Source organism: Uloborus diversus, chromosome 5 (assembly GCF_026930045.1).
Source record: "Uloborus diversus isolate 005 chromosome 5, Udiv.v.3.1, whole genome shotgun sequence".
Classification (NCBI taxonomy): Eukaryota; Metazoa; Arthropoda; class Arachnida; order Araneae; family Uloboridae; genus Uloborus; species Uloborus diversus.
The window spans coordinates 44674097-44702085 of NC_072735.1; the positions used below are offsets into that span (position 1 = coordinate 44674097).

General features: G+C 33.3%; 1 protein-coding gene across 1 annotated transcript; it reads right to left on the reverse strand.

Moving 5' to 3' along the window:
* Positions 1-3327: 3327 nt before the first annotated feature.
* On the reverse strand, positions 3328-24702 carry LOC129222894 (uncharacterized). The gene is made up of 2 exons (XM_054857457.1): positions 24597-24702; positions 3328-4142 (listed from the first exon to the last, which is right to left on the reverse strand). Exons 1-2 carry the CDS (start codon positions 24700-24702, stop codon positions 3328-3330), a joined length of 921 nt encoding a protein of 306 aa, XP_054713432.1.
* Positions 24703-27989: the final 3287 nt, after the last annotated feature.

Genomic DNA, 27989 nt, shown 5'->3' on the forward strand with positions numbered 1-27989 from the left:
TGCAAACGATAAGAAATTTAAAAATCAGAACGTAAACGCTGCAACTGAGGGAAATAGTTGGTCGCAGGGAATATGCCAGATAATTACTTTCAGAAGCAGTGTTGCCTAAACTTAAATTAAAGAAGCCTTTTCCCTGCTGGAGGATTTCAACGGAGGGCAAAAGGTGGTGTTTTACTTCGGAATGGTTGCTTGGCTTTTGGCGACTTGGGATTAGTTGACGCGAAATTCAATTCCAGTAATATCGTTTAGATTCCCTTCAAAAATATGATTCTTGTTCACGAAGATCGAAGAGTAATTTTGCAATTTTGCCAGAAATCCCGTTATAAACTCCGGTAAAAAACGACATTAAAAGAAAATAAATAAGACAAACATAAATTAAAAAAAAAGAAGACGAAGAAGAAAAATTCAAATTTAAACTCAGAGACAAGGGAACATTTTACCTTAAACCCTTATAGATTATAATTAATTTTTACTAAGTCATTTTAATAATTAAAAAATACATAATAACATATAAGGGTAACAATATTGCTTCACTATAAACTTTTATGAATTCCCTATTTAATTTGTGAGAGTGAGACATACGCACATGTGCCTTTTCTGTCCTATGTTGTTGAATTCCTATTAAGTAATGTGGTATTATACCCCCCGCCCCCGCAATAAAAATATTCTTTTTCCAAACAAAACGTAAAAAAAGCAACCCCCCTAAAAAACTTCAAAAAATAATTTTGTATTTTAAAGCACAGTTATACAGTATTTCGATGGTGATGTGTTATTCACGGTGCTGGTAAGCAGCAGTGTTGGGCATCAACTAAAAGAATCAACTAAATTTGTAATTGATTGATTAGTTGACTAAAGTAATCTGACTCTCATTTAGTTCAGACTAATATTTTAAAAATTTAATTCAATTGCAGACAAAGATTAACGTTAGTTTAAACTAACTCGTTAGTTGCTCAAAAAAACTAATTTAGTTCCGAATGATTTAGTTCAGATTAAATTAATCAGATTGAATTTAGTCAGACTAAAAGTAATCAGATTAAAAGTAATCAAATTGATTTGATTACTTTTTAAATTCAGATTAAATTCGTAAAATATAAATATCACATGAACAGAGGCACATTTGTATTTCTACGTGTATATATATATTTATGCAAGCATACACAAGTTAATGCGTGTACATACGACTATGTGCGGGTATATACGTATATAAACGTGTTATCCCGCGTATGTTCGTGTATGGAGGTATATTTGAAATTTTAAGTAAATATACATATTTATGTGTGCATACACCAGTAAATACGTGTATATACGAGTATGTACGTGTATATAAGAGTATGTACGTGTACACATGAGAATATGCGTCTAGATACATGTTACCCCGAGTATACTCGTGTAAAAAGGTACATTTGTATTTCTATGTCATATTCCAGCGTGCGTATACGAGAAAGTACGTGTATATACAAGTATGTTCGTGCACACACGAGAATATGCTTATAGATATGTGTTACCCCGAATATACTCGTGTAAAGAGGTACATTTCTATTTAAACGTGTATATACATATTTATGCAGGCATATACGAGAAAATACATGTATATACGAGTAAGTACGTGCACACACGACAATAGGCTTATAGATACGTGTTTAACCCGAGTATACTCGTGTAAGATGGCACATTTGTATTTCTACGTGTATATGCATATTTATGCGTTTATAAGCGTCATAAATACGTGTATATACGAGTATGTACGTGTACACACGATTATGCGTATAGATACGTGATCCAGACTAACGGGGTCCGTGGGGCCGACTTCAAATTTGTAAGGTTTGTTTTTGAAAAATTTTCGTGTTTTAATAGGTTTTTTGAAGGTGGGGGAGCCCCCCAGAATATGAGGGACTTGCTTATTTAAGGAGGGGTATCCCCTTACGTAAGTTACTCAGGAACAGACCATGCATCAGCCATCTGGATTTTAAAAATTCAAGCATTATATTCCAATAAAAACCAGAAGCAGTGTGGTCTCCGGGGGGGGGGGGGGGCGTGGTCAGTGGAGAGGTTGGTTCAAACTTAAAATTTTTAGCGCTTGTTTTTGAAAAAGATTTGTACTTATGTTTTTTTGGGGGGAGCCCCCTTCCCCCGTAATATGAGGGGGGTTCAATCTAAGGGGTATCCCCTTAAGTAAGTTACTTTGAAACAGAACAAGCATCGGTCATCTGGATTTTATTTTATTTTATTTTATTTATTTTAAACCAATGATACCTTCGTACCTGCCATTTCTAGCTTAACCGGTGAAGGGTACCATGGTGGTTGAGGGGGAGGGAAAGAAACTGAAGGGAAAACTTGAAATACACATCGCATATACGCACATACCCATACACATACATATACATACATATATACATACATACATATACACACATATACATATATACACATATACATATATATATATATATATATATATATATATATATATACATACACATACATATACATATATATACACACACACACACATACATGTACATACACACATACACACACACATACATACATATATATGCACATATACATAAAAAACATGTATATATGGGGGAAATGGCTTGAAAAAGTTAATAGGTTCAAAATGCTATATTGGGGCCAAGTAACTAGGAATTAATGAGAGAGAATACTGTTACATTTATATCCTCGTATAAAATAAAAATATTAACAGAAAAGTAAATATATAAAAATACTTATAGTAAAAAGACTCTTGGTTAAAAGGTTGTATGCATCCAAGTTGAAATGCCTGGTAACGGCCCACTGTAAACATGCCTAATAACAACATTTTTCAAAAAAGAGGGAGAAACGGCTTAGTGAAACCTAATACGCGTATTTGTTTCTTCCACCGATGTTTACTGAAGAGGGTGAGAAGAAAGGCCAAAAATTGGCTTTCATTTTGGAAATTATGTATGTAAAACTGGAATAATATAATATAATAGTGACGAAAAGAGTTACAATAAAAGGCATATTATGTAAAAGAGCAAACCGGTTGTAGCAAGAGTACTCGAGATACTACGACGGGCTTTCTCTTTTTCTCCCTTTTCTTTGAAATATAATAGTAATGACAGTAATAAAGTAAAATATATACATTATATATACAAAGTTTTAAAAAAAAATCGAGGTTAATAATAGGATACCCCAGCTAAAATGCTTGATAGCACGCATTTTTGAGACACACAATCATGTAAAGCAATGAAGAGGAAACGTCTTAGTGAGTTCGGCTTGAACAGAAACGCAAGTCCACATCCTTTACCAATACACACCTGGAAGCGTTGGAAACAGACTGGAAAATCAGCTAACTTCTTGGAACTCGTAGTTGCGGATGGTCAGTTCGCTAATTAAATTATGGATGGAGTTTGAACCAGATGGGTGCGAAAGAGCTTGACGAATATTGTCGGGTATTGTGATACTATTGTTCATCTTTAGGTGAAATTGAGAGGTGAGAGGGCAGGAGTAAAGATAATGATCTGGAGTACCTACGAGTCCACATGCACAGTTGGGAGATGGAATTATTTTGAAGCGAGAGAGGTATGCTGGAAAGGGCCCATGCCCAGTTACTAAGAGGGTGTCAGATCTGTTCTTGATCCTGGTTTTTAAAGAAGGGTTTGGGAAGATGGAATGTACCCTTCTGCCTGTTGTTTCACTTTGCCAACGTGTGTTCCAACTATCTTTTAGATGTTCTTGTAATTTTTGTTTTATGAAAGATTTTGGCACTGGCATGTTTAGAATAAGGGGGGTAGATGAGTCGTTTGCTGCTTGTTTGGCTAAGAAGTCTGCCGCTTCATTCCCCACCTGTCCTGCGTGACCCTTAATCCAACTTAATGAGATATCCTTCTGGCCTTTGAGTATTTTTTGAATTTTTCTTACTAGGGGATTTCGATGTATGGGATTCAGCAGTGCTTCCAAGGAGGAGAGACTATCAGAGTATAGATCTGCGGCAGAAGAAGGGTGATTTATTTCCAGATACGACAAGCCTTGAAAAATAGCCATAAGCTCTGCCTGGAATACTGAGTTTGAAGGATTGAGTCTTGCGGACCAGTTTTGGATGCGGACCCCATCCCGTAGCACAGCATAGCCTGCTCCTACTCCACACTTTGTTCGGTCATCTGGATAAAAAAAAATCAAGCATTTTATTCGAATAAGATCAGAAGTGGTGTGGCCTACAGGGGGGGGAATTGGTGGGGCGGGTGGCGCAGACTTCAAAATTTTAAGGTTTGTTTTTTGGAAAATTTTCGCGTTTTTAACCACCTCCCATAATTTGAGTGGAGTGAATTTCTTTTTGAGAGGGGGGCATCCCCTCATATAAGTAACTGCAATAGGGAATAGGCATCGGCTATCTGGATATGAAAAAAATCAAGCCTTTATTCCAGTACTAGTGGTACCCTCACGGCTTTGCCCGTAATAGAAAATTAAAAGGTCTTTTGATCCGCCTGTATATTTACAAATAATGTATGGTGAATTTTATCGCCAATTGGCTTATGCCCATGTTATGGTTCCACGTTAGGGTAATCTCGTCAATCTTATGATAATTTTGTTCCTAAAATCGGAATAGAAAAAGAACCACATCGAATTTTCGAAAAATCGCTTCGAGGTGCACACATCCATGATACAAATTAACTTTGCCAAATTTCATGAAAATCGACCGAACAGTCTAAGTGCTATGCGCGTCACAGAGATTTAGACATCCAGACATCCTCCAGACAGAGAGACTTTCAGCTTTATTATTAGTAAAGATTATGTGAAAAAGGGCTTAAAATTTTAATAAAATCAAATTCATAAAATCGAATTTTCGAAAAATCGCTTCGAGGTGCACACCACTATGCAACAAACTAACTTTGTGCTAAATTTCATGAAAATCGGCCGAACGGTCTAGGCGCTATGCGCGTCACAGAGATCCAGACATCCTACAGACATCCTCCCGACAGAGAGACTTTCAGCTTTATTATAGTCGGTGGAGTTTGTGCAAAAACATTTCACTTCCGGATACCAGTATGAAATTTTGTACAGCACTTATGTTCATATAAGAGAGCAAAAAAAACGCCGGGAGGCAATTGATTGGAGGTCAAGACCCCCTGTGGTGACGTCATCAAAATGGCCGCCATGTATCGGTTAATACGTCGGTTTAACTGCTTAAAACTCCATAATAGGTCATATTTTTGTAAAATTCAAATACATTATCTGAAAGTCGTTTAAAAAAGCTCTTCAACAGAGCTTAGTTTTATTTTCTGCTAACAGTACCCGCACGGCTTTGCTCGTAGTAGAAAAATTAAAAGGTCATTTCATTCGCCTGTATATTTACAAACAATGGATGATGAATTTTTCCCCAATTTGCGATGTTAATTTGCTCGGTCATTTTACGGTTCCTTCCTTCCTCAGTTGCACGACAGCTCTGGGTTGGCCCTGGCCTTCTCAACATTTTTTAAGTTACCGTTCCACGTTATGATAATTTTGTAATTTACTCATCCACGATATGATCATTTGCTCGGTAAAATGTTCTTAAAATTGAAAAATAAAAAGAACAAAATCGAATTTTCGAAAAATCGCTTTGAGGTGCGCACCCCCATGCTACAAACAAATTCTCTGCCAAATTTCATGAAAATCGGTCGAACAGTTTAGGTGCTATGCTCGTCACAGAGAGACATCCGGACAGATATCCCGACAGATATCCAGACAAACTTTGAGCTTTATTATTAGTAAAGAAGATAAATAGTTTAAAAATTATTACAGTATCAACGTGAAAATTGATAGGAAAACAATGACTTTCCTGTGTTCTGCAATATTGGAGTAAAACTTTTACTGTTATACCTGCATTGTAAAAGAACCTTTCCAGTTTCATTAAATTTAAATTTGCACTTCATGTTTTAACACTTTTTGTCAGTATTTTACTTTTATATTGAATGAAAGAAAGGTTAAAATGCAGAAATAATCAAAGTCACCGCCCAAAATGGATCGAGAACTTAATTATTAATGCTATCGTATAATAAAACAATTTTGTTAAAATGCTTACATTTTAAACATATAAGAGAAATAGACGAAAATTACGTGTTTTAATAACAAAGAAAAAGTAGCTGTTATAACAAAAACAGTAATAAGTTTTTTTAAGGAACGTTTTACGTATTGCACTGACCCTCACAACTACAAAGAAGTGTACAATTCAGACCTGATCTGACGCATCGACAGCGTGTAGACATCTCTTTGCACTTGCATGATATAAGTTCCTGTAATTTCTGCATTGTTATTTTGGGGTGTGCATACCAAAGAGGTTCAAACTCTTCACCGATTTTTTTCCATCCCCACTGATATGGATCCAAGAGCTGAAAATTTTGCTGAAGACATTTTGACCATAGTAAACACTGCAATATTGTTCTCTTAAGGTGATGCAGAAAAATGTAGCTAGATGCTGGAATACAATCAACTGGTCTGTTTTGCTGGGTGAAGAAAATTCTCCTAGCCTCATTTACGGTTTCCATTGAGCTTGTTGAATGATGCGTCAAGACTACGAAGCGCTGAATAAGTAGAAAATGCTCATCTTCTTCATTAATGCTCTCAGGTACTTTAGTATAGTACAAAAAAAACTTTGTCAACTTCTCTAATTGCCATCCACATTTTCCATGCAGTACCTAGTTTTACCAATGCTGGCAAAACTAGACACCGTGTGCTCATGTAAAGGGATGGGAAAAAGGTAGAAGATCTGTAACACCTTGTGGAACTTTATGGTGCAAAACGTGAATAGGAAGATACCGTAGATATTTTCCACTTCCATACTCCACCCATAGCTCTTGCAGTTTCGGAACTCGGAACATAGCAATCACTACATCATCACTGTCAACAGTTTTCACGGTGATCTTTACATGACCCAAGTATTCTATTGCATGCTGCACATAGAGGAATAGCCTCGCACCGGCTTCTTCGTGGGATACGGGAAACATGGTTTCAAAATTGTTCTTGACTGAAGCAATTGCAGTGTCTTTGTACGAGCATACAACCTGCTTCCCATCTGGTAGATCCATCTTCACGAGATTTTCTGCCAAAAATTCAAAAAGCTCCACTTTATTTTTATCTTTCGCAAGAAATTTAGTAAATGACTTCGGTATCAAAACATTGGATTTAATACTTATTCTTGGTCCAGATCCTCTCCATTGTCTCGTGTCGCTTTTCAATCTTCCTTTTGAATACCGGTCAAAAACCAAATCTACCCTATGAACACTTTTTCGTCTCATTATTATGTACGGCTTCATAATCTGATCGCAGTATTATTGGACAGTTCGAGCAGACTGAGGAACAAGCATGTGAATCCGTGCAGCACCATCAATGAACAATTTAGTTCCGGAATAGCCGTCAAAACCAGTCCAGTTGATTGAACGATACAAGAAACTACGCCGGACTTTTTTCTTGATTTCCTAAATTTGCCAAGATTGGATATAGAAGGTAGACACGAGCTGTTTTCATGAGAAAAAAAATTCTTTTACATCCATTTGAATTGCTTGGCAGGCAACATATAGCTTAGCAAAAAGAGTGCTGCCCCTCCTCAAATTAACAATGTTTTGCTTGTCTTTGGACTGAACAGAAATATTTTTCTGCTCATCAAGAGGAGTGTTTCTTTTAATAACATCATGTATGGATAATTTTCTTAACACTAAGCGATCTTCTACAAATGTATTGAATTGACTTGCGTTGACATCACAGCAATGGCACTTTCTTCCGAGAGAATAATTTTGTTGCTGTTTACTGTAGTTAAATCGTCATCTTCGAAAGGATTCCCGTGTTCTTCAAATGTTTCAACTAGGCTGGAAACATGAGTTTCATACCGAATAAAAAAGCTTCTAAACTGTTATAACCAGAGGTGCCAGCTGGGTGCGATTTTCCGCCGTAGGGTGCAAAGACGGAGCCACAGGGTGCCACAGAGGCTAGGAAGTATTGTTCCGATATCTTTTAGCACCTCAGTGGATGAAAGAAGGTAATGAAGGGCCATCAGCTCACGCAGTAGCCAATAGCGACTCTTTTCCTGCGCAAAGGTGCCTCGCTCGCACATGCGCTGTGCACTCCGGCATAAGTTCAATTCAGCCACTTTAATGGCGGCCGACGATGCTGCAACGTAGTTGTTGGTAGTACATTAAATTTTCACATTGAATAGACAATTATACTGGATTAAAATTCCACATTTCTGGGACAAACCTTCAAAACCTTGCGTAAGTACAGGCATTTAATCATGGTATAACATTTAAGGCTTTCCAACAGGCTTTTAGTGTTTTCAGAGTTGTGTTTCAACAAAGGAAACTGAGTACTGCTTATTGTTTATAGTTAACCGTTTTAACATAGTAATGTATGGCTTTTTTTTTATCACGTGTACTAATATATGGTGTTCATTGCTTGTCACGTCTGCGGTCTCACGGATTTTCCCCAAAATTGTTTATTGTTAGCAATACGAAATAATTAATAAGTAACCGGGATGAAAATTCAATGATGTAACTAACTGCTACAGTAGATACACTAAATGTCTTTATCTTCTCAATAAAATATCTGCGTAGACGTAGCAAAGAAAAAAAAAGGCTTTGAAAAGAAATCTCTCTGTGTGTTTCATGCCATGACTCATTACGTGAAAATATTTTGTTGGTGTTATTTCAAAAACCGAATGCAGTGTCTAGACGCGTTTATTTTTTTTCTCTCTCTCTAATTTCTGTTTGCAATGCTTTTCATTATGTAGGATGCTAAAAATTTGTTTTGATTTTTAATGTCAAAAAAGTTTCTATTTAACAAAGAAAAAAAGTGCTTTTTTAGATTACTTATGTTCAAATAGGATATTCAAATGTCGAACTATATAATACGTATCAATATGTTACTCTTGATTAAAATATTTTGAACATTTATGAAACGCCTGCATTTTATGAAACGATTTGATTTTTCCGTGATTGTAATATAACTGAATATTTTTGGCTGTGCTTGTAAATTATCCGTAAATGCCTACACTCTTATTTTTTAGTATCATGCTATAGTAAATGTCAATATCATTTAAAACTACTGAGCAATCCAAGGGTTTTTATGAGAGTTAGAACTCAGATAGAGGAATTAAAGTCATGAACACTTCTATATTATGTTGGAAAGTCTGAAATATGATCAAATGCCTTAAATGACAAGTTTTAATCCAAAATGAATTCAATTCAATGTGAAAAAAGTACCAAGACTTATATATTCTATCATAACCTAAACAATAAATAGAACGCAATAATATTCAAAAACGCACACAATAGGGGGGAGGGGGAAGAGGATTTACTGTAGAAATCAGTGATGGTGCCATTTTTCTCTCCGAAGGTTCCTTCTTTCCCCCCGTGCTGCCTGTCTTTTAAAAGGTGCCCATTTTTCGCCCTAGTAACAGGTGCCATTCCGGCTCCGTATTGGGTGTCGCTGGTGAACAAGCGTTTCACCCCTGAAAGGTGCCAAACGCAACCTGTAGTTTTAACAGTGTAGTATCTTCATGTATCTAGTATCTAGCTTTTCAGTAGTGACGTCAGACTTTAGGCTCTGATTTTCTTCAAACTCCCCAATCAGGCGCATAACTTCCGGTCCAGCAACCATCCATTGTATTAATGACGCCTCAGGACTTAAACGTGATAGATTAGTTGATGATTTTTAAATTAATTTGTTGTTTAGCTCATGCAAATGGTCGTGTGCCATCCTGGAAAATTTCCTCTCAGTTTTGGAGCCAGATATATTTTTCCTATGAAACTCTTGAAAAATAGCTGGATGCATCTCTACCGCTTCAAATTGCACAGAAATACAGAAGGCCATCGGGCATAATTTGTATGATCAAACCAAACATCCATGGACATATGTTCTCAAGAGTGACAGTAAAATCTGAGAAATTTCCTTGACGAATAGTACGCATCAGATTTAAAAGTATGCATTCTAGCTCCATGGTGATCTTTCAGTAAACTGAGGCGATTCTTCTGATCTTCGGTTAACCCAGTCTGTATATGTTTTGTCTATATCTCTTTTCGATTTTGAAACGTTTTCTCTGACAGAACTTGGAAGTGGTTACTGCAAAATCGTGAGCGTGTCGACTTCACTTCACATGCGAAACTTTTTGTGTTCTTTCTGCTCTTCCTGATGTTGTAACATGAGCTTCTACTAGGAGTTCAGTTTATCCACTTCCTTCAATTCATGTACCTATTGCAGAAAAAACAGCCATTTTTATATGTGAAGACCACCTAACATGACCAACATTTTATCTTCGCCATACTCATTCAGCATAGCCCACTGAATAGATTTTAGCAGGGGTAGATGGGATCTAGATTACAAACATTCTATTCATTAAATATTTTACTTTTTCAAAAGTACATGAAAGAAATGATTGCAAGCTATGTTAGTATTTTGAGGTCACATGGACCAAATGAAGGAGAAAAATTTATTCTAAAAAATATTGGGAGTTTTAAATACGTTTTGTTTATTGTAAAGGACGTAAAGGAATGAATACAAGCTATATATATATATATATATATATATATATATATATATATATATATATATATATATATATATATATATATATATATATATATATATATATATATATATATTATGATAATTTCAATGCTAGATGGAGCCAACAATTGAAGTTATCGATTATCGATTTCAAACCGTGTAATAGAATTATATGACTCACCTTAATTTGATATTTTTTGCTACAGCATTAACCAGTCAAATATTCAGTTATTGAAAATTATATCTGAATAATACACATATCACTATGGAATTAATTATTGCTGAGAACAGCAGAACTGGAAAGAAACGAGCTAGGCGGACTACAATCCAAAGTTACAGCTTGTTGACGGGAAAAAAATCGAGTAGTCGTTCTGATTTTTGCCGCTAGACGGCAAACGTTCGCACTTGCAGGAGAAGTGAATTATTGTGTGACAATACATATATGTATTTATTCCGATAAGGAATTTTTAATTAAAAGTTTCATAGCGGGTTAGATGAGGTGAAACAGTTGGAACAGTTCAATGAGAATGCACCCCCCTTCCGCCTCATGTAGTTACGTTTTTGCAGTGAAATTTTTAAAACTATTTACTAAGAGGGGGGGGGGAGAACAAATGCATATTTTTATAGTTTATTTTAGAGCTTTTATTTAGTGTACCTATTTTTTTACGGAAGAATGATTTCTAATGGCGTTTTGAGCAGTTAAACGAAACTTTTCACCTTTTCACGACGGCCATTTTGATGACCGAAATTTTAATAACTCTAAAACTACTTGTCTTAAGAGGAAAAATCAATCTCTGTTAAATAGATCTCTTAAAGCTCATTCAGATGATACACATTCAATATCACAATATACAGATCTATAATGTAGTTCTAAGCAGTCAAACGTACCGTACTCACCTTTCCAGACGGCCCATTTTGATGACGTTAATTGTAATAACTCTTAAACAATTAGTGATAGGAAAAAAATCCAATCACTATTAAATAGCTCTTTTAAAGCGCTTTTAAATGATATACTTTAATATCGCAATATATAAGATCCATAATAGAGTTTTTAAGCAGTTAAACTAACGTACTTCTCTTAATAAGGCGACCATTTTGATGACGTCATCACAGGGGGTTCATGACCTCTGATCAAATGCCTCCCGGCGGATTTTTGTTCTTAGATATGTACATAAGCATTGTGCAAAATTTTAGACTGGTATCGGGAAGTGAAATGTTTTGGGTATTTTTGTCACAAACTCCCACGGACTATTATTAGTAAAGATAAAGAAGATAAAGATAAAGAAGACCAAAAGCAATATTGTGTACCAAATGGGGGGGGGGGGTAGTGTGGGTCATGTCGCAAACTGTGTCACTCCAAAGGGGATGTTTTTAAAAATTATTGATTTTTTAAGGTCTTAAATCGGTAAGGGGGGCAGCCCCCCAACCCCCAATGTCCCCCCGTAACACATTAGGAGCTACTTAATATTCATTAAGGGAGGGGAGAAGAGAAAGGAACCCCTTAAAGAATCCAAACGCAATCTGTAGTTTTAACAGTGTAGATTTATTTCAATTTGATTAGATTTAGTATAAATTTTAATCTGATTACTTTAGTTGACTAAATCAATCTGATTAAATTAGTTTGACTAAATTCAATCTGATTAATTTAATCTGAACTAAATCAATCTGAACTAAATTAGTTTTTTTAGCCAACTAACGAGTTAGTTTAAACTAACGTTAATCTTAGTCTGCAATTGAATTAAATTTTTAAAATTTTAGTCTGAACTAAATGGGAGTCAGATTACTTTAGTCGATAGAGGTTTTAGTTGATTAATGCCCAACACTGGTAAGCAGTATTACTCTCTAACCATGCAACCACACGACAGTTAAAAAAAAAAGGCTACAAAGGAAAATTTTTTAATGGGTGAAATTAAAAGAAATTTGTAAAACATGATTTTGGATCTAAAAATTATTTGCCCTCGTATCCCATTTATCTCGAATTAAGGTCTAAAAGTTTGCAGAAATTCAAGGAAAATTTGCTAAATTTAGCGAATTTCATTAAATTACGGAAGGTATTTTGAGGGTATACATCGAGACTTTGCGATTCAAATGTACTGGCACGTCCTATGCTTCAACCACCGTTGGATTTCGGCACAGTTGTGCAAAACTACACCTCCCTCCACCATCAGATTCAGCAACCTCAATACACAAGTATAAAAATAAACAATAAATTAAAATAAATATTAATTCAATAAAAAATATAAAGTAAACTGTTTGAAAAAGATATGCTCTAAATTTCATTACTTTATCTTCATAAGTTCTTGAGTTGTATGAGTTTGAATGCGAAAAAATCCGGAAAAATTGCATCATGGGGGAGAAACACGATTAAAATTCTAAAGCTAAAAGTAATATTAATTAAATGCATGCTACAGAAATAACTATTGACAAGATTCATTTTAAGCAAAAAAAAAAAAAAAAACCGGAAAACTTTTTAAATGATAAAAAAAAAAGCAAAATTCGACGATTTTTGTGTTTTAAACCCCCTTACATTACTGACATATATTAGTGAAAAGCTAGTTTTACATCTGTAATGCAAATTAGGAAAGTTCTAAATTAACTTTCTAAATAACTTACTTTAATGCGAAAAAGAAAATACCGGTCGTTTTAAGAAACACATTACTTCTCGCTAATTAACGGTTCACTTGCACCTTCTCTTTGTCTTAGTTAATCAGTCATTTCCACGCCGTAAGATGAAAATAATAATTAAAATATATATTTATATACTAGAGAAAATACCCGGCGTTGCCCGGGACAGTATTAATTGTGAGAAACAATCGCTACTTTCATAAAACACCCCGCTTGTATGTGGTTCAAAAACGAGCTTCTTCCTTACCCATAAAAGTATAAAAGCAATAATTATAAAAAACGAAATAGTATTCAGTTAGAAACGAAAGCACGACATTTAAACATATAAAAATTTGATGAATTTCCAAAATTTGAAATTTCACTTGTTTAAATCATTTGTTTAAATTGTAACACCCGTAATCCCACTATACTTGCCTTAGTTATTTGGGGAAATTTTAATTATTGTGGGTTCTTAGTGCGACTTAAAATATTACCAAATTTGTGGTAATCGTTTTTGGGATACTTTGAATAATGTTCTCCCTCCCGACTTTGTAAAACTGTCTGTTATTATTTTTTTTTTAGTGATATACTGTCGCCAAATACTGAGATATTTTCGCTGCCCATAAAATGATGCTAAAAATTTTCATGCAAAATGTTTCGGAAATAAGTAGTAAAACTTGGCGAGTGTTAAAAATGTGCACAAAGACAAATTAATGGAAGGTTTTGTGGTGTTAATAGATTTGCCTAATTTAGTTAGTGGATTATTTTACATTTTAACAAAAGGTTTAAATTTATTTTTAATGGCGATATTCAGGTTACATGGTGATAGCCCAGAAACATTATTACGTAATCTTTGGCTGAATAAAACAGCGCCAGCTGAAAAAATGCGTTACTTTATAATTGAATCGTTTAAATTAATTATTATTATGTTCCTATTACTATGAAATTAATATATACAGGGCGTTCTGTTTCAACCTACAATTCCTGTATTTTTGCAACCATTAAAACTAGATGTATACATCAATTGCAAAAATGTTCAAAATCAGATGCCGAGTAATATATTGAAAGTTTGAAGTAAAAATAAAATTTAGTCAAAAAATACTGAATTTACGTTTTAATACGGTCCCCAGGTCCCTTTACTTATGCTTAAGGAAATGTTTTGTGACTTACACAACTTTTCACTCGCCGTCAATAACACCTTTTGTGGGAAAATATAGCGGTTAACATTTGTTTAAAATTATATCCAGTATTGTATTTTTCGAATTATTCGAGGCTTTATGGTGTGTTTTCGTGCATCCAGGCATATCATTTGCATTTATTTTTGAATAGCAATGAAAAATATAAGTACCTTGTTTTTCTTACTTTGACGTCCTGTCATTCTTCTGAATGGGAGATAAGTTTTCAATCTCATCTTCTGTATGGTCTCTTAAAACTTTGAACTGGAATATTTCCTTGTTTTTTGGTCGCACAAATGTCAAGTGTTTTGTGTCAGTAATAGTTTTCCATTGATATTGTTTCTCTAAATATTAGTTAGGGGACCTAGGGCTCGTATACAAATTTGCATTTCGTATTTTTGACGCATTTTTATTTTTGCTTCCAACTTTCAATATCTTTACTCTGCATCTGATTTTAAACATTTTGACAATTGGAAGTGTACATCTAGGAATAACGATTGCGAAAATAAAGGTCTTGCAGGTTAAAACGGAACACCCTGTACTTTAAGTAACTGATTTCCAATTGTATGTTTGATGCATAAACTCGTTTGTAAGTAATATACTTACATAAATTTGGTAAAGACTCTTTCTCCCAGAATAGGAAAAAATAAGCGTTTCTGCCCATATGTTAAAGCCCAATTGGTTAAAATATCTTACTTGATTGAGAAAAATGGATGTCAGATTTGAAATCAGCTCACCCAATAGAATAAAAGCCGCTCATTCCTTTACAATTAATTTTTCATGACCCGATTTTTGCTGGCTAATATACTTTCAAATAGTAAACACTTTCTATTTTCTAACTGTTGCCAAACTCAAATGTCTTTTTACTTAGTCCCGGTATCGATTATTGGTATAGATGAGGATAAAAATCCTAAGAAAGCAAACAATTTCATGCTTGCTTCAAAGAAGTTTTGATTAAAAATTGTCATTATGAGTACTATTAATATTGCTGTTGTAAGGCAACGAATTTTTTTGTAACAATGGGCTTCATATTTAGTCATTTAATGGGGAAATTATATGAAATGTACTGTTTTCCATCATAACCTTTTTAAACTAAGTTGTTTAAGGAATAAATTATAGCCTATTTTTCTCCCTGATAATGTAGCTATCTATGGTAAAAAAAAAATGGTTAAAATTGTTCCAGTAGTTTTGAAAATCACCCCAGACATATTTACATACAGAATTAGCCATTATGTTTTATGTATAAGTATAGTGAGATATCAGTGTGTACAAGTAAATGTAATGCCATTTAAATAATGCGACTTGCAATGAGGAAACTCTATTGTGTTGATTTTAGTACTTGTAAGGAAAACGTGCGTGACTGGTCTATGTTAACTACAACGTTTGGAAACCAATATTGAAGGGAACCAATATTGTGATAGATCAGCGAAAAATATTAATTAATATAAACTAATGGAATTAGATGCAATGACAATTGTTAAAATCTACATTCAAACTGTGTTTTAAATGATACTTATATAGTACATGATCCTAAAACCCACTATACTGATCGAATGCTTTTTTATACGAAAAACCTTGTAAGTTTAGTAAGAATATGGAAAAAACTTAACCTGGGTAGAAATAAACATTTCTTTAATAATAATGTTATTTAGTCACTGTTAAAAACCACATATCAACATTTTCCATGTTTACAACATCTTGTAAACATGGATTAAAGATTCTTTAATTTTGAAAACATGACAAATGTAGCACAATTAACCCGTTGAAAGTATTTGAAAAGGATGAAAATAAGTGATTGAATAAATAAATATATAAAATAGTAGAAAAATACATTTTTAAGGAAAAAAAATGTGAGACGCCTGGTTGCTGCGATGTGGATTGCATTTCTTTGTAGAGTATTTATTGCAGAATTTTGACTTTTTCCTGAAGTCATAAATTTAAAGCAGACCGTAAAAATCGTCATTTTTGCTGCTGCTTTCTCTTTAACTGTAAAAAGACAACGCAATATATCTCTCGCTAAATGATGAAAACACTAGTTGGCGAATATTTTGAGGTTTGAAGCTCATAAGTTCGGCTCATAAGCTCATAAGCTGACGAACGGTCATAAACTCCCAGCTGAGTATTACAAAAGAAAATAAAATAAAGAAAAGGTTAAAATAAGAAAAACAGCATGCATAACCTCTCAAAAATAGTGTTTTACGTGAAAAATGTTTTATATAACATTTATAAACGTTACATGCAAAACAGTTGCATTTCCATCCATTTGTTATTTCTTCAGATCAAGTTGTTGGAAATTACTGAGTAACAAAGTGCTTGTTTTCACTTTATCAAACAATCATATTTGTACTTCTGTATTAAGAAAAATTACGGGCACAGTTGAACTTTATACTTCATGATTACATACTTGCGTACATTGATATACTAATTTACTATTTCAAAATTTCCGATTAAAATCTTTTCAAATGACGGATGTGGTTAGACTTAGCTACTACCTCATAGATTGAAAAGATAAATTACTATGTATTCCTCACAAGAGAAAAGATAAATATATATGCCATAGTTTTAAAATATTGTTCATTATTTTAACCATAATTTAATCACTCAAATCAATAAGTATGCAAAGCGCTTACATTTCAAGAAGCGTAATCAGCTGGCATAAACTTCGGTTAATTAACGCTTCATCTTTGCTTCCAATAGGCTTACTCATCGAAGCGAAAATACTTATTTGCATAATTCATTGAAAACTTTTCCTATCTTAAACCACATGAATTTTCTGATTACCTGGAGTTAAGCTCATAATCTTTCGCAGTGGATAAAGTTGTAATGTCAGGATGTTATAGTCTGTGGCTCAGGTATTACAAATGTCTTGGTTTTACTTGATCATAAAAGTCAACTTAAAGCTATATATCATAGTTAAAACTTTAATTTTTAGCATATGACATATATTTTGTAACCTTTTGGTAATAAATTATGCACTTGATAAAAGCAAGGTTGATCTTTAAAAATTACTTAATTTTAAAGCTTTCTTCAAAAGCTGTTTATAAAATACCATTTGTGAATACTAAAAAACCCCTGATGGGAGGGCATCTGTAGTACTTAGAACATAAGCACTAAAGAGAGTTCCTCGAAGATTGCTAGTAGGAAACGCCACCAAGAGTTTTAAAACGGGGTTATATGAGAATTTCGCAAAAAATCGCAAATTTGACACTGACTTTTGGTATTTCACTTTTGCTATGCCACGTCTGTTTTAAAGTTCATCACAATCTAAGTTTAGTCTGAAAGTTATATTGTGATCTTTAGGTCAGATAATTGCTTTAGATTTGTTAACATTTTAATGCATCCCTTTTATTAAATTTGTTTGAAAATCTCGTTTACATATTTCAGAAAGATTGCTTGCTTCCTAATTCAAATTCAATCAACTTATGTTACGTCACCATTGCAGTATTCAATTCTACGATATCTTGATGGAACATTATTTATTTCCTGTTTGCTAATCGAAATTGCTTTACCTTGGCAGAAGCACTCAATTTATCGAGCTGGTAGCATATGAAGTTTCCCATATTGATATTCACCCCGTTTGTAGTACACTGGAACTCATACGTTCTACCGTCAACAGATTTTTCCCTTCCGTTGTTAAGATCTGGTTTTGCAATATTTCCCCAGTAATGATATATATATATATCATTACTGGGAATATACAATATCACATGATGCAATACATTTTGATTGGTAAAATTCGCCGAAACCCGAACAATATGTTTTATACCGGTCTCTCGGCAATTTAATGATGGATGTCTAAATTATATTCTATTGGTTTTACATAAAGTTAATTTTCAATCTCCATTAAGGATTTTAAAAGTAATTAAAATCTTGCATGACTTCCCAGATTCCTGAACATGTTTAGAATGAAATTTCAAAATAACTCTAAGGAATGAGATGAAGTTTAACTTGTTCTATGTCATGTTGAAGCTTTTGAAATTTTAATACACAAAACATCTAGAGAGTTCCACCTTCGGTAAACGAGGTACAGTGATTAAAAAATTATGCCTCTTTAATGCTTCCAGCTCATGCTAAATACATGAACTAGACATAAAAACTGGGCAACTACAATACCAGTTAAAGGAAAATTTATCTCCAATAATATACCTATAGTAATTCTACAATAGCAGACGATCCTTATTTGCGTAGCTGCAGAAATCAAAACTTGAGAAAGATAGAAAAGTGACATTTTTTTCAGAAAATAATGCATCGGTACTCATTTAATGATGAGACACATGTTTGGTTGTTTGCCCAACCTTGTTGAACTTTTAAGATGTTAATTTCGTTAACACAATTGAACCTCTTCCAGCACGCTAAACTGACATACTATCTACTTCATCAGATGAGAGAGGCATATTTTGTTTTTGAAAACGAGCTTTAGATGTTAGTCATTTTCCAAGGAAACTAAGTACTTTATTCGTAGCTACTAATATTTTTTACTTTTGTTTGCAATTACATTTACTCAATATCTGATCAATTAGTAAAATGCTTAATTAAACACATTAACGCTCGAATGTACTATATTTGAACAAAAAATACCATAATTGTACTTATATCTTTTTAAAGGCAAATTGTGTTGAAATAAATTGACCACTTTTACATTAGTTTGAATTTATTTCTCAAGCCATTAAACTTTAGCTTATCTCCTTTTCGGAAATAATATATATGAAAAAAAAGTACTGCAATCTCCCAATTGCAATTAATCGCCTTGGTGAAATTGCCTGCGTTGATTGGTCTTCCTGATAGCCTTAACCTAAATTACGTCTGTTTATTTCAAGTCAGCCTTTTATCTTTCTGAAGTAATTTCTGGCCTTTTATTTTCTCGAAGTAACTAACAATGAGAGAAAATAAAGCATCCCTGTGTTTTTTTCTTCCTCGTCGCAAGTGATAAGAAAACAGTTCGATGCACAACAACTTTGTCTCAATAAACAATCACGTATTGTAGAAGTTACAAATGATTTCTAAAGTGATGGTCGCTAAAAACGGAAAAATATTATTTAAACATGGGATATGAATGACATTTTATTTGGAAATCATATTTTTTCTTATATTTTTAGGTGACAATATTTTAAAAAGAAGTGTTAAACATATACTTGATTTTTGCTCGAAAAGGTTGTACGAATAACAAATCACGTTAAATTAGATACAAAGGGAATATTGCAATATTGTGTCATAACACAACATGTGTTTTGATTTAAAAGAAAAAGATGAAATGAAACCCATTCTTTTACCTTTTAAACGCGCACAATGATCAATACAACCAAGTTAAATTGAACGAATAATTTTATTATCATAAACTTGGAGAAATATGGAAGATAAACTTCGAATCGGTGATGGTTTCCAATTAATATGAATTTGTGAAACAAGATGCAACCGATGTAACTGACAAGATATTGAAATTGTTGACATTATCAATCGTTACAGAACAACTGGTTTCGAATATGATATAGATATATTTCAGATGTAATGCGTCAATTTCTAGTGCTAAACTTCTAGCAGATATAAGTATTGGTATAACGATAGTTGTATCTACCCGTTGACTTATATTAAAGTTTAAATGGATTCTGAAAATTAATTATGAATTAATTAATTTTCAAATATGTTATAGGTCTGAGAATCAGCTGAGAAGAAATAACAATGTTCAGGAAAGAGTTATTGGAAAAGTTGCATGAATAATTTGAAAATTATTATGAGATACTGTTATACTTAAAACACTTAAATTATTGCAATGTAGAAGATGCACACACACACACACACAAACACACACACATACGCACACACACATACATACATGATTGCATTTATGAGAAATCATAAAAAGGAAAAATTATTTTTAGTTACGTACAATACATTCAATATGATGAATTAACCCTTCAAAGTTGAAATGACAATCCTTTTCGTCATTATATCCATCTTGTGACTCTGTAGTGTAGCGTAGTGCAATCGCAGTTTATTCTACACTACACTACAGGGTAATCCGGGCCAACCATTATGCGTGTAACAACTGGTTGAATGGCTCCCGAGAGATAACTCTAATTTGTATCCACATCAGGATCCGAGAAACACCTCATCCAGCAACCAATGAAGTTTTGATTTGGAATGTGAACGAGGAGCCCTCTTTAACTGCGCCATATTTAACGTGCACCAGTCACTATTAACGCGCAACGATGATGATCGTCTAGAAAACATAAAGTCAGATACAAGTCCAACGCCTTTCCGATCAGTCTGAAACGAATTTGCCATAATTTAGAGCCATTTCATTGAATGTGAACTCCAAGGTGAGTTGAAAAATCTGGGAATAAGATAGCCGGAATAAATCCAAGGAAGAAATATGAGAATTTTCAAACTTTACTTTCTTCAAAAACGTTGCTGTAAGTAACGGCCAAATGAGGTGATGCAAGTGTAATCGCTAATCGCAAGCCTGCGTGTAACGTAATTTAGCGATTCGCGGTACGTAAGTTCAGTCAAAATTACTTAGCAATTTCGCTCATTGCAAATGAACTTTGCACTCAGCTAAACGCAGATAGCATACACAATTGAGTATACTTAGAAAAAATGTAGAAAATGCATCGCAAAAATTAGAAAAGGTGATCATGAATGGAAAATGGTTTGTATTAAAATTATTCGCACTCTATGCAAAATTTTACTTTGCGATTGGCTTTACACTTGCAAAAATACCCGACAGCAATGCTCAATGAAACATGTGCTACTAACCACCAGCTAGTCAAACGCGTCATTAGCTTAACATCGCTGCACAACAATGGTCACAAAAATAGTTATAGCTGCAATGCATGTACTAAATAGCATATTTATACTTAAGAAGAGTGATTATAAGATATGCAGTAAGCAACAATTCGCCATTGCTACCAGAACTTATAAATTACCGACAGTGAAGAGCATTTATAACAGTGACGAATAGCCGACATTAGGATAGACTTAGGTAGGTTTTTAGAATGTTGCACTTTATTTTTGAATTACGACTCGATTGTTGTTTACGGATTATTTGTTAATGTATTGCTGTTTAATAATAAGTAATGTTAACATTGTGCTAGATCTAACTACGTGTCGGTATTTTAGCAGGAATGAATACTGTAAGTATTTATAGAAATAATTGGTGTGTCATAATTCATTTTATGTTTATTAATGAAAATTTGTAAAACCGAGTATTTTATTAGGCTGCCCCAAAGACTCATAAACAAATTTTCGTTCTTTTTGTTATTACTTGGCAAGTAAAATTTAATTTTTTTTTTGCAAGTATTTAGGAACTTTTGGGGCACCCCTAGAAATAAGTTACTTAAATGAACATATTATGACACATACGTGACATGACTTTTTAATGAAAACAAAAACAAAAGTAAAGTTTCTTTCATATTATTGCGTATAAGTATATTTCAGGTTGTAATTGATAAAAAAATACCATTTCTTTATTCAATTTTCCTTTATTTTGTTTTGTTCGCTACAAGATCATATGTAACCGTAAGAGCGCAGCAGTAAGGAACTTTTTTATGTATTTAAGGCGTCAGGATAGATCTCCCTGCTTTCAATAATATCACTCGTAATTACATTGCAAACGTTTATTAGGAAATTTTGAATAAAATACACTCATTGTGTAATATGTTGTACAAGTGGTATTACTGAAAAGCTAGAATAGGTTTAGAGTAATTACAGTGACTATTTATCGAATAGTGTTACAGACCATTTTGAGATAAGTATATAATTTTAAGTCAACTTTTTTATACAGCTTAACTGACCAGTCAGAATAAATTACCAATTACTTAAAAGCTTTTAACATGGAATTGTGAAATTTATGAGTAAAAGTCGTTGCCCTATTTTAAAAGAGGAGTATAAACGAAGTATAGAACGAGAAAACTTTCGAGTTAACTACACTTAATGGAGAAATGCTTTTAAATTTTAAAGTTGTTTTTCGCAATGACAATAAAGTAACTACTTTAAGTGGTTCCTTTGAAAACTTTAAACATCTTAAACGAACTATTGTTTGAATAGAAATTCCAAGCGCTTAAATTTTAATATTTTGAATGAACAGAGAAAATAGCTCTAAAGTTTCAGTTTAAGACACAATGGTAGTTTGGAATATGATTATATTAATTTGACACTTGGTCAACTTAAAATTATGGCATAACTGAAAAAATGTCGTTATAACTACTAGAAATTTATGTCTTAAAATGAGATAAGTTAGCCAACAGTGGACGTACAAATGCTTTGGTGATTTAAGAAAAAGCCTTTCTGTTTAGATGAATTTGGTTATTCTTAATTTTACAGTTATTTGTATCACATCCCAATGCATTTTGCTTGTAAGATAAAATATAACTATTTTTTGGACATATAAGAAATTCTTTACAGAAATATTGAGCCATGCTGCAGCTATGAATGTCCAAAACTTGAAATTGGTTTTCAAGCCAATTGCGATTTTTTGTGACCAGGGGAGAAGACGCATTGCCATCCTTGAAAATTTCTAAAAATTTAGAATTTAGAATTCCCTGAAAAATTTGAACTTAGATTATAAAAGGTGTGTTCAGTAAAGTACCGCCCATTAGGCATCTGGCGGTGTATTTCATATATGAAAGGTGTGGCATGATTTCAAGTAGATGAGGTGTCTTGAATTCTTTTAAAGTAGCAATTCTTAGTGGTTTCAGGTGTTTTTTTTTCCTATATGAGACGTGTTTTATGTCGTCCTTATCCACCGCATTACAATAAAGACCGTATTGAGAAAACACATTTTTTAAAAACTAATCGTGAAGTCTCGAACATTATTTTAATACGACTATTTTTCGCCACAACAGCGCAAAGACAAGTTTGAGCGCAGGGCCGCCGAGAGTCAAGGCAGGCCTCTTGTCAGTTTGGTAGCCGAGCCCTCCTCCCTTATAAAACTCTTCGAATTTACACTACCACGACTCCAAACAGGGCCTCTTAAAGCGACCTGCTCCTAATTTTAATGTAGGCTGAAGTGACATATTGCCATTATGTATCGTCATCTGTTTGAGTGCAAAAAGCAACTGAGAAAACTGACCAACTGAGAACATAGAAATTCAAACTTTGTATAAGGATACATAACAGTTTTTTTAAAATGCATATGTAAATTCAAAGGACTCCGAAAAATAAATTCAAATACATATTCAATGGTATGTCACACCCGAGCTATTGAATGAAGTAAAAAATAAAAGCGTCGATTTTTGCTCACTTCTAAGAAATTTTTACCACTGACTACAGTAAGTACGAAAAACATTTTTTTTTCAAAACAAAACCTAAATTTTTAAAAAATGGAAAAACGGGGAAAAAAAGAAAAAAAACGGGGGAAAAAACCCTTATGCATCATTTTTTTTCAGAAAGATCTCATCGGAATAACACACCTATTGTGGAGAATAAAAATCGTGAAAGAGTGAAACATGAAGAGCGCTCTTACTTTTGGCATACGTGTTTTCAATTCAAATAAGTTCAACCATTTCCCTCATGCTCGTGGAGAAGTTTATGTTCCGGATTCTTCCAAGCATGTTTTGAATGTTTATAGTAATATCCTTGGGCACTAAAGTGAAATAATTTGCATATGATACATTCTTTCTTGGTGAAACTAAATAATGTTTTCTTTAGATATGAATTATTTACAAACATTTTTAAATAAAAATTTATGATCACTCGAATGGAAAAATCTAGTTTTAAGGATTGTATTTGAAAGATTGTTTTAGAAATTGAGAAACAAAAGGGAAATTATACAAAAATAAAGAGTAATAGAAGAAAGTGTATAGAGAATAAGAAAAATATTAGTAAATCGAAGATTCGTTTTTCTCGTACTTAAAAAAAAATTAATAAATAAAAAAACATTTTGAATTTTTAAAACGGCAAATAGTTTTACTTCACACTGCGGTAGCATATTGACTGTTATTCTGCATACCTAGACGTCTTACATTTTCCCAGACGGTGAAATCTGTCGTTTAATGTGACCCCAGTATAGCCGAATATCTACTGCCAGGTAGAAATTTGGTTCACGGTTTTCTTCTAGGTGGAGGTCATTCAGGCTTTTATAATAATATACGCAAGCTCAAATTTTCAAATACGACAAAGAAAGTATTATAAACATAATCCTGCCAACTCACGTATTGTGACTGTACGTTCACAGTGACTGCGAATTCAGTGATGGTCTGACCGGTAAGGGGTTGTACTCGATATTGAAGGGTCTGGGACTTGATGTCAGAAGGTTCAAGTTCCTCCGTGTTCACTAAATGTGACTGGGGCACGATAAACATGTACTGCTCTCAAAGTCATCTAAGTGAATCAGTACATTTGGGGGTGCTGGATTATTTGGTCTCTGAACTGGATAAAAAATAGAGTTGTCTTCAGGGTCACATCCAACCATTAATATCACAAGTAGTGGTAAGTACAGGGGACTCTGGATAATGATAATTACCATGGGACGCAAAATCTTTTGCCTTTACATTTCGAATTCCAACTAAGCGATGCACATAAGTTAATTAAAGTGTCAACATGATGGCAATCGCTTTTTTTTCGCATGTTACTCTGTAATTAAAAGCTACTTAAATTCTTGAAGATCACGATTTAGCGATTGCACTACGGTATTTCATATGAAACATACAAATGCTAGCTATTGTTGTTATATTTATAGCAAGTATATTGAAATATATGAAACTGTTGTCCTTATATTCATTGTTAAATCAAAATTAAAAGCAGTTATTTTTTGTAACTAAACAACATTTCTGGATAGATCGGTTAAAACGTACAGAATTGTAAAACACTTGCAAGTTGTTTTACTTCAGGTCTCACTGTTTTTTAGTACGTAATCTCACATTTTATTTCGGTTCTGTTAAATGACTCTAAAAGTTGTTTTGTGAGCTTTATTTAAATCATTTATGTGTCTTATATTATTTCTTAAACGTAGTAGCTACCAATTATGTTGTATAAAAACTTTCTTGTTACAATGTTATACTAAATTTTTAACTTTAATTGTTACTTTGTTATCAGTCATTCAAAGCAGCACCTCCGTGAGCAGGAAAACGGCAGTATATGCAGAAATGAAGTTTTAAAATACTTGAAAAAACGCTTTTTTTAGTCAATGCCTAAAAAAGGGAAATGTTGGAATTAGACGGATTTTTGCACTTTTTGTTTAGCGCTAACCAAATAAGCAAGCTTGTACAACAAAGCTAACGTACAATAGATGACAAAATTGCAAAAGGAATGAAAAATTAAACTTTGCTTGTATTGCCCCTTACTTGCCCATGGCATAGCAGTTTCTGTTAATTAATAGAGAATATTGAAGGTTACATCCTTCGGTTTAAGCAGGAAAACATTTTTGTAATTAATAGTATGGACAATATTTTTTGGTAAATACTACTACTTGCATAATAATTAAACCTAGTTATATATATCTTAAAGGAAACATGCACGCTTACTTATTTTGCACTTTTGGCATTTGAACAAGAAAATTATTAATACTCAAACGGGCTAACGAGTTTTCATATCGTACGGCATGTTTCAGTAATTTTGATTTTGAAACTACATTAACTCAAGAAAATGTTCCTTCCTTCATTCTAGGCAGTTGTTTAACTCTACTAAAAGGCGAGAAAACTTCGAAAACAGTTAGTTTGAATAAAATGTTGGAAATTGAAGTCATTTATAACGTGCTTAATTGTGAAATTAATTCCAGTTTAATTCAACAAAATACATACAAAATTCTTTAGAAATGAAAAATTTCCTTTAAAACTAGTTTTAAGTGCATCTTAAAATTACTTTAAACTGAAGTTCTGCAACAGTTTGTCGTTTAAATGCCCTGCGTTGAGAAACTAATTTAAGAACATAAAAGGTTGGTTTTAAATTAAGGATACATATTGGTTTATATCAGTGAAGAATTTCGGTTTATATGTCACAGCACATATATAATTCTTAAGTTTAATGATAGAAAACATATTGATTACAGTCAAAGAAGTTTATCAGTTTTCTATCTATAGGAATTATCCGTGTGGTGGGATAGTAAAATAAATGCAGTATATGCTATCTTTATTTCAACACAAAAAATAGCACTTAATCCTAATATCGATAGATTTAGGTTCATTCTAAACTAGTGTACGAAATTCAAATTAAAATTTAAAATAAAAAGACTTGTAAGGGCATAACAAAAGCTACTTTAAAAAATCTGCATAACACCTATTTCGTCTCATAATACCATTTTATTGGTAGTTTTTTAGACGTTTTTCTTGTGGTCATCAACTTGTGGTTTAACCGTTGTACAACTTTAGAGGAAATTAAGACAAAATAATTAAGCAAGGCCCAAACGTGAGAAAAACAAAAAATTCTCCGCAGTCATTTGCGGTACTTTTTTGAACAATTAAGTTTAAATATTAATTTCTCTTTTTCTTGTCTTGGTGGTAAATTTTTGCGCTTTTTTGCTAATAGTTAGCGAATCACATGATCCATTGTTTTATTTGGCAAGTGGACCTCAGGTAACACGATGTCGCGTAACTTGTCTAAGCCTACTTGAAAAGACAATAACAGTAATGAAGAAAAACTTTTCTTTTAATTAGTTCTCCATAGGACTGTTTTGCACCAATCATTTTAAAATTAATTTGGGGAGTAATAGCAAAACACAAAATTAGCCAGGAACTGAGACTAAAAATTGTGTTCTGTGATTATGTGTATTACTGAATGCTCATTTATTGGTTTAAAAAAGAAAGTTTGTTAAACTGATCTCAGTGCTTTATACCTATAAATAAAGTTAAACAGTTGAATAATAAATGATTAAAGTGAAAAACCTTCGTAAATAAAGCACACATTCTGAAGAAAATACAGCATATAGGTATTGCAATGCTACAATGGAGCCTCTTCATCAGTGCAAGAAGCTGACCAGCACAACCAAAAGTCGCGAGAGAAGTAATAACAACCAAGTGGACACCGGTATTTATTCCATAGAGTGTCAAACCAATAGGAATTGAGGACATGAGACATCAAAAAATCAATCAGTAAATGACAGTAGTAATAAGCTAATTGAGGTTGGTGCTTATGTGACACTTCACAAAGACCCTACTACTAGAGAGGTTAGCTTGATTAAACCTACTGTGAAATCTTCTCCTATCATCAGTGAGTCTTCAATAAGGTCTTTAATTCCTTCTGTTTCCCACTGTGCAAAGTTTTATGCTCTTAGGCCTATTGTTTCAAATATTGGTAGTGTTTCATAAACTAGCTAAGCATTTAGTTTCCATCTTTTCTTCTCTTTTTGATTAGCAATTCTTTTACTCTCAGAATTCTGTTGATTTTGTTGTGAAGTTACGTTATTTTAAGCCTCATGGCTTAACGATGGCTTTTTTTTTTTGACGTGATGTCACTTTTCACTAATTTACCGGTTATTGGGACACTGGATTGTCTTAAATTGAGACTCCAAGAACATCATTTTTCCAGTTTTTAGATTTATGAATTTGTTTTCCTTACTCGTGTTTGTCTTCAGTAGAATACTTTTGTGTTGAAAGAAACTTACTTTCGCATGTATGAAGGTTTAACAATGGGTAATCCTTTGAGTCCTATTCTAAATAATATTTATATGCACTATTTTGAGGTTAAACGTTTTGAAACCATAACGTTTCCGTTCTATGTTCCTTATGTTGATGTTTGCTATGTTTTGCTTGACCAAAACCATGT

What these genes read in the sequence shown, in the direction of transcription:
- LOC129222894 (XM_054857457.1), bottom strand. Translation starts at nt 24,702, where the DNA reads ATGGTTGGATGTGACCCTGAAGACAACTCTATTTTTTATCCAGTTCAG. An exon ending in CTTAGATGACTTTGAGAGCA is followed by an intron (nt 4,143 to 24,596) that starts GTACATGTTTAT and finishes TTTTTTATCCAG; the next exon opens with ATGACCGAACAAAGTGTGGA.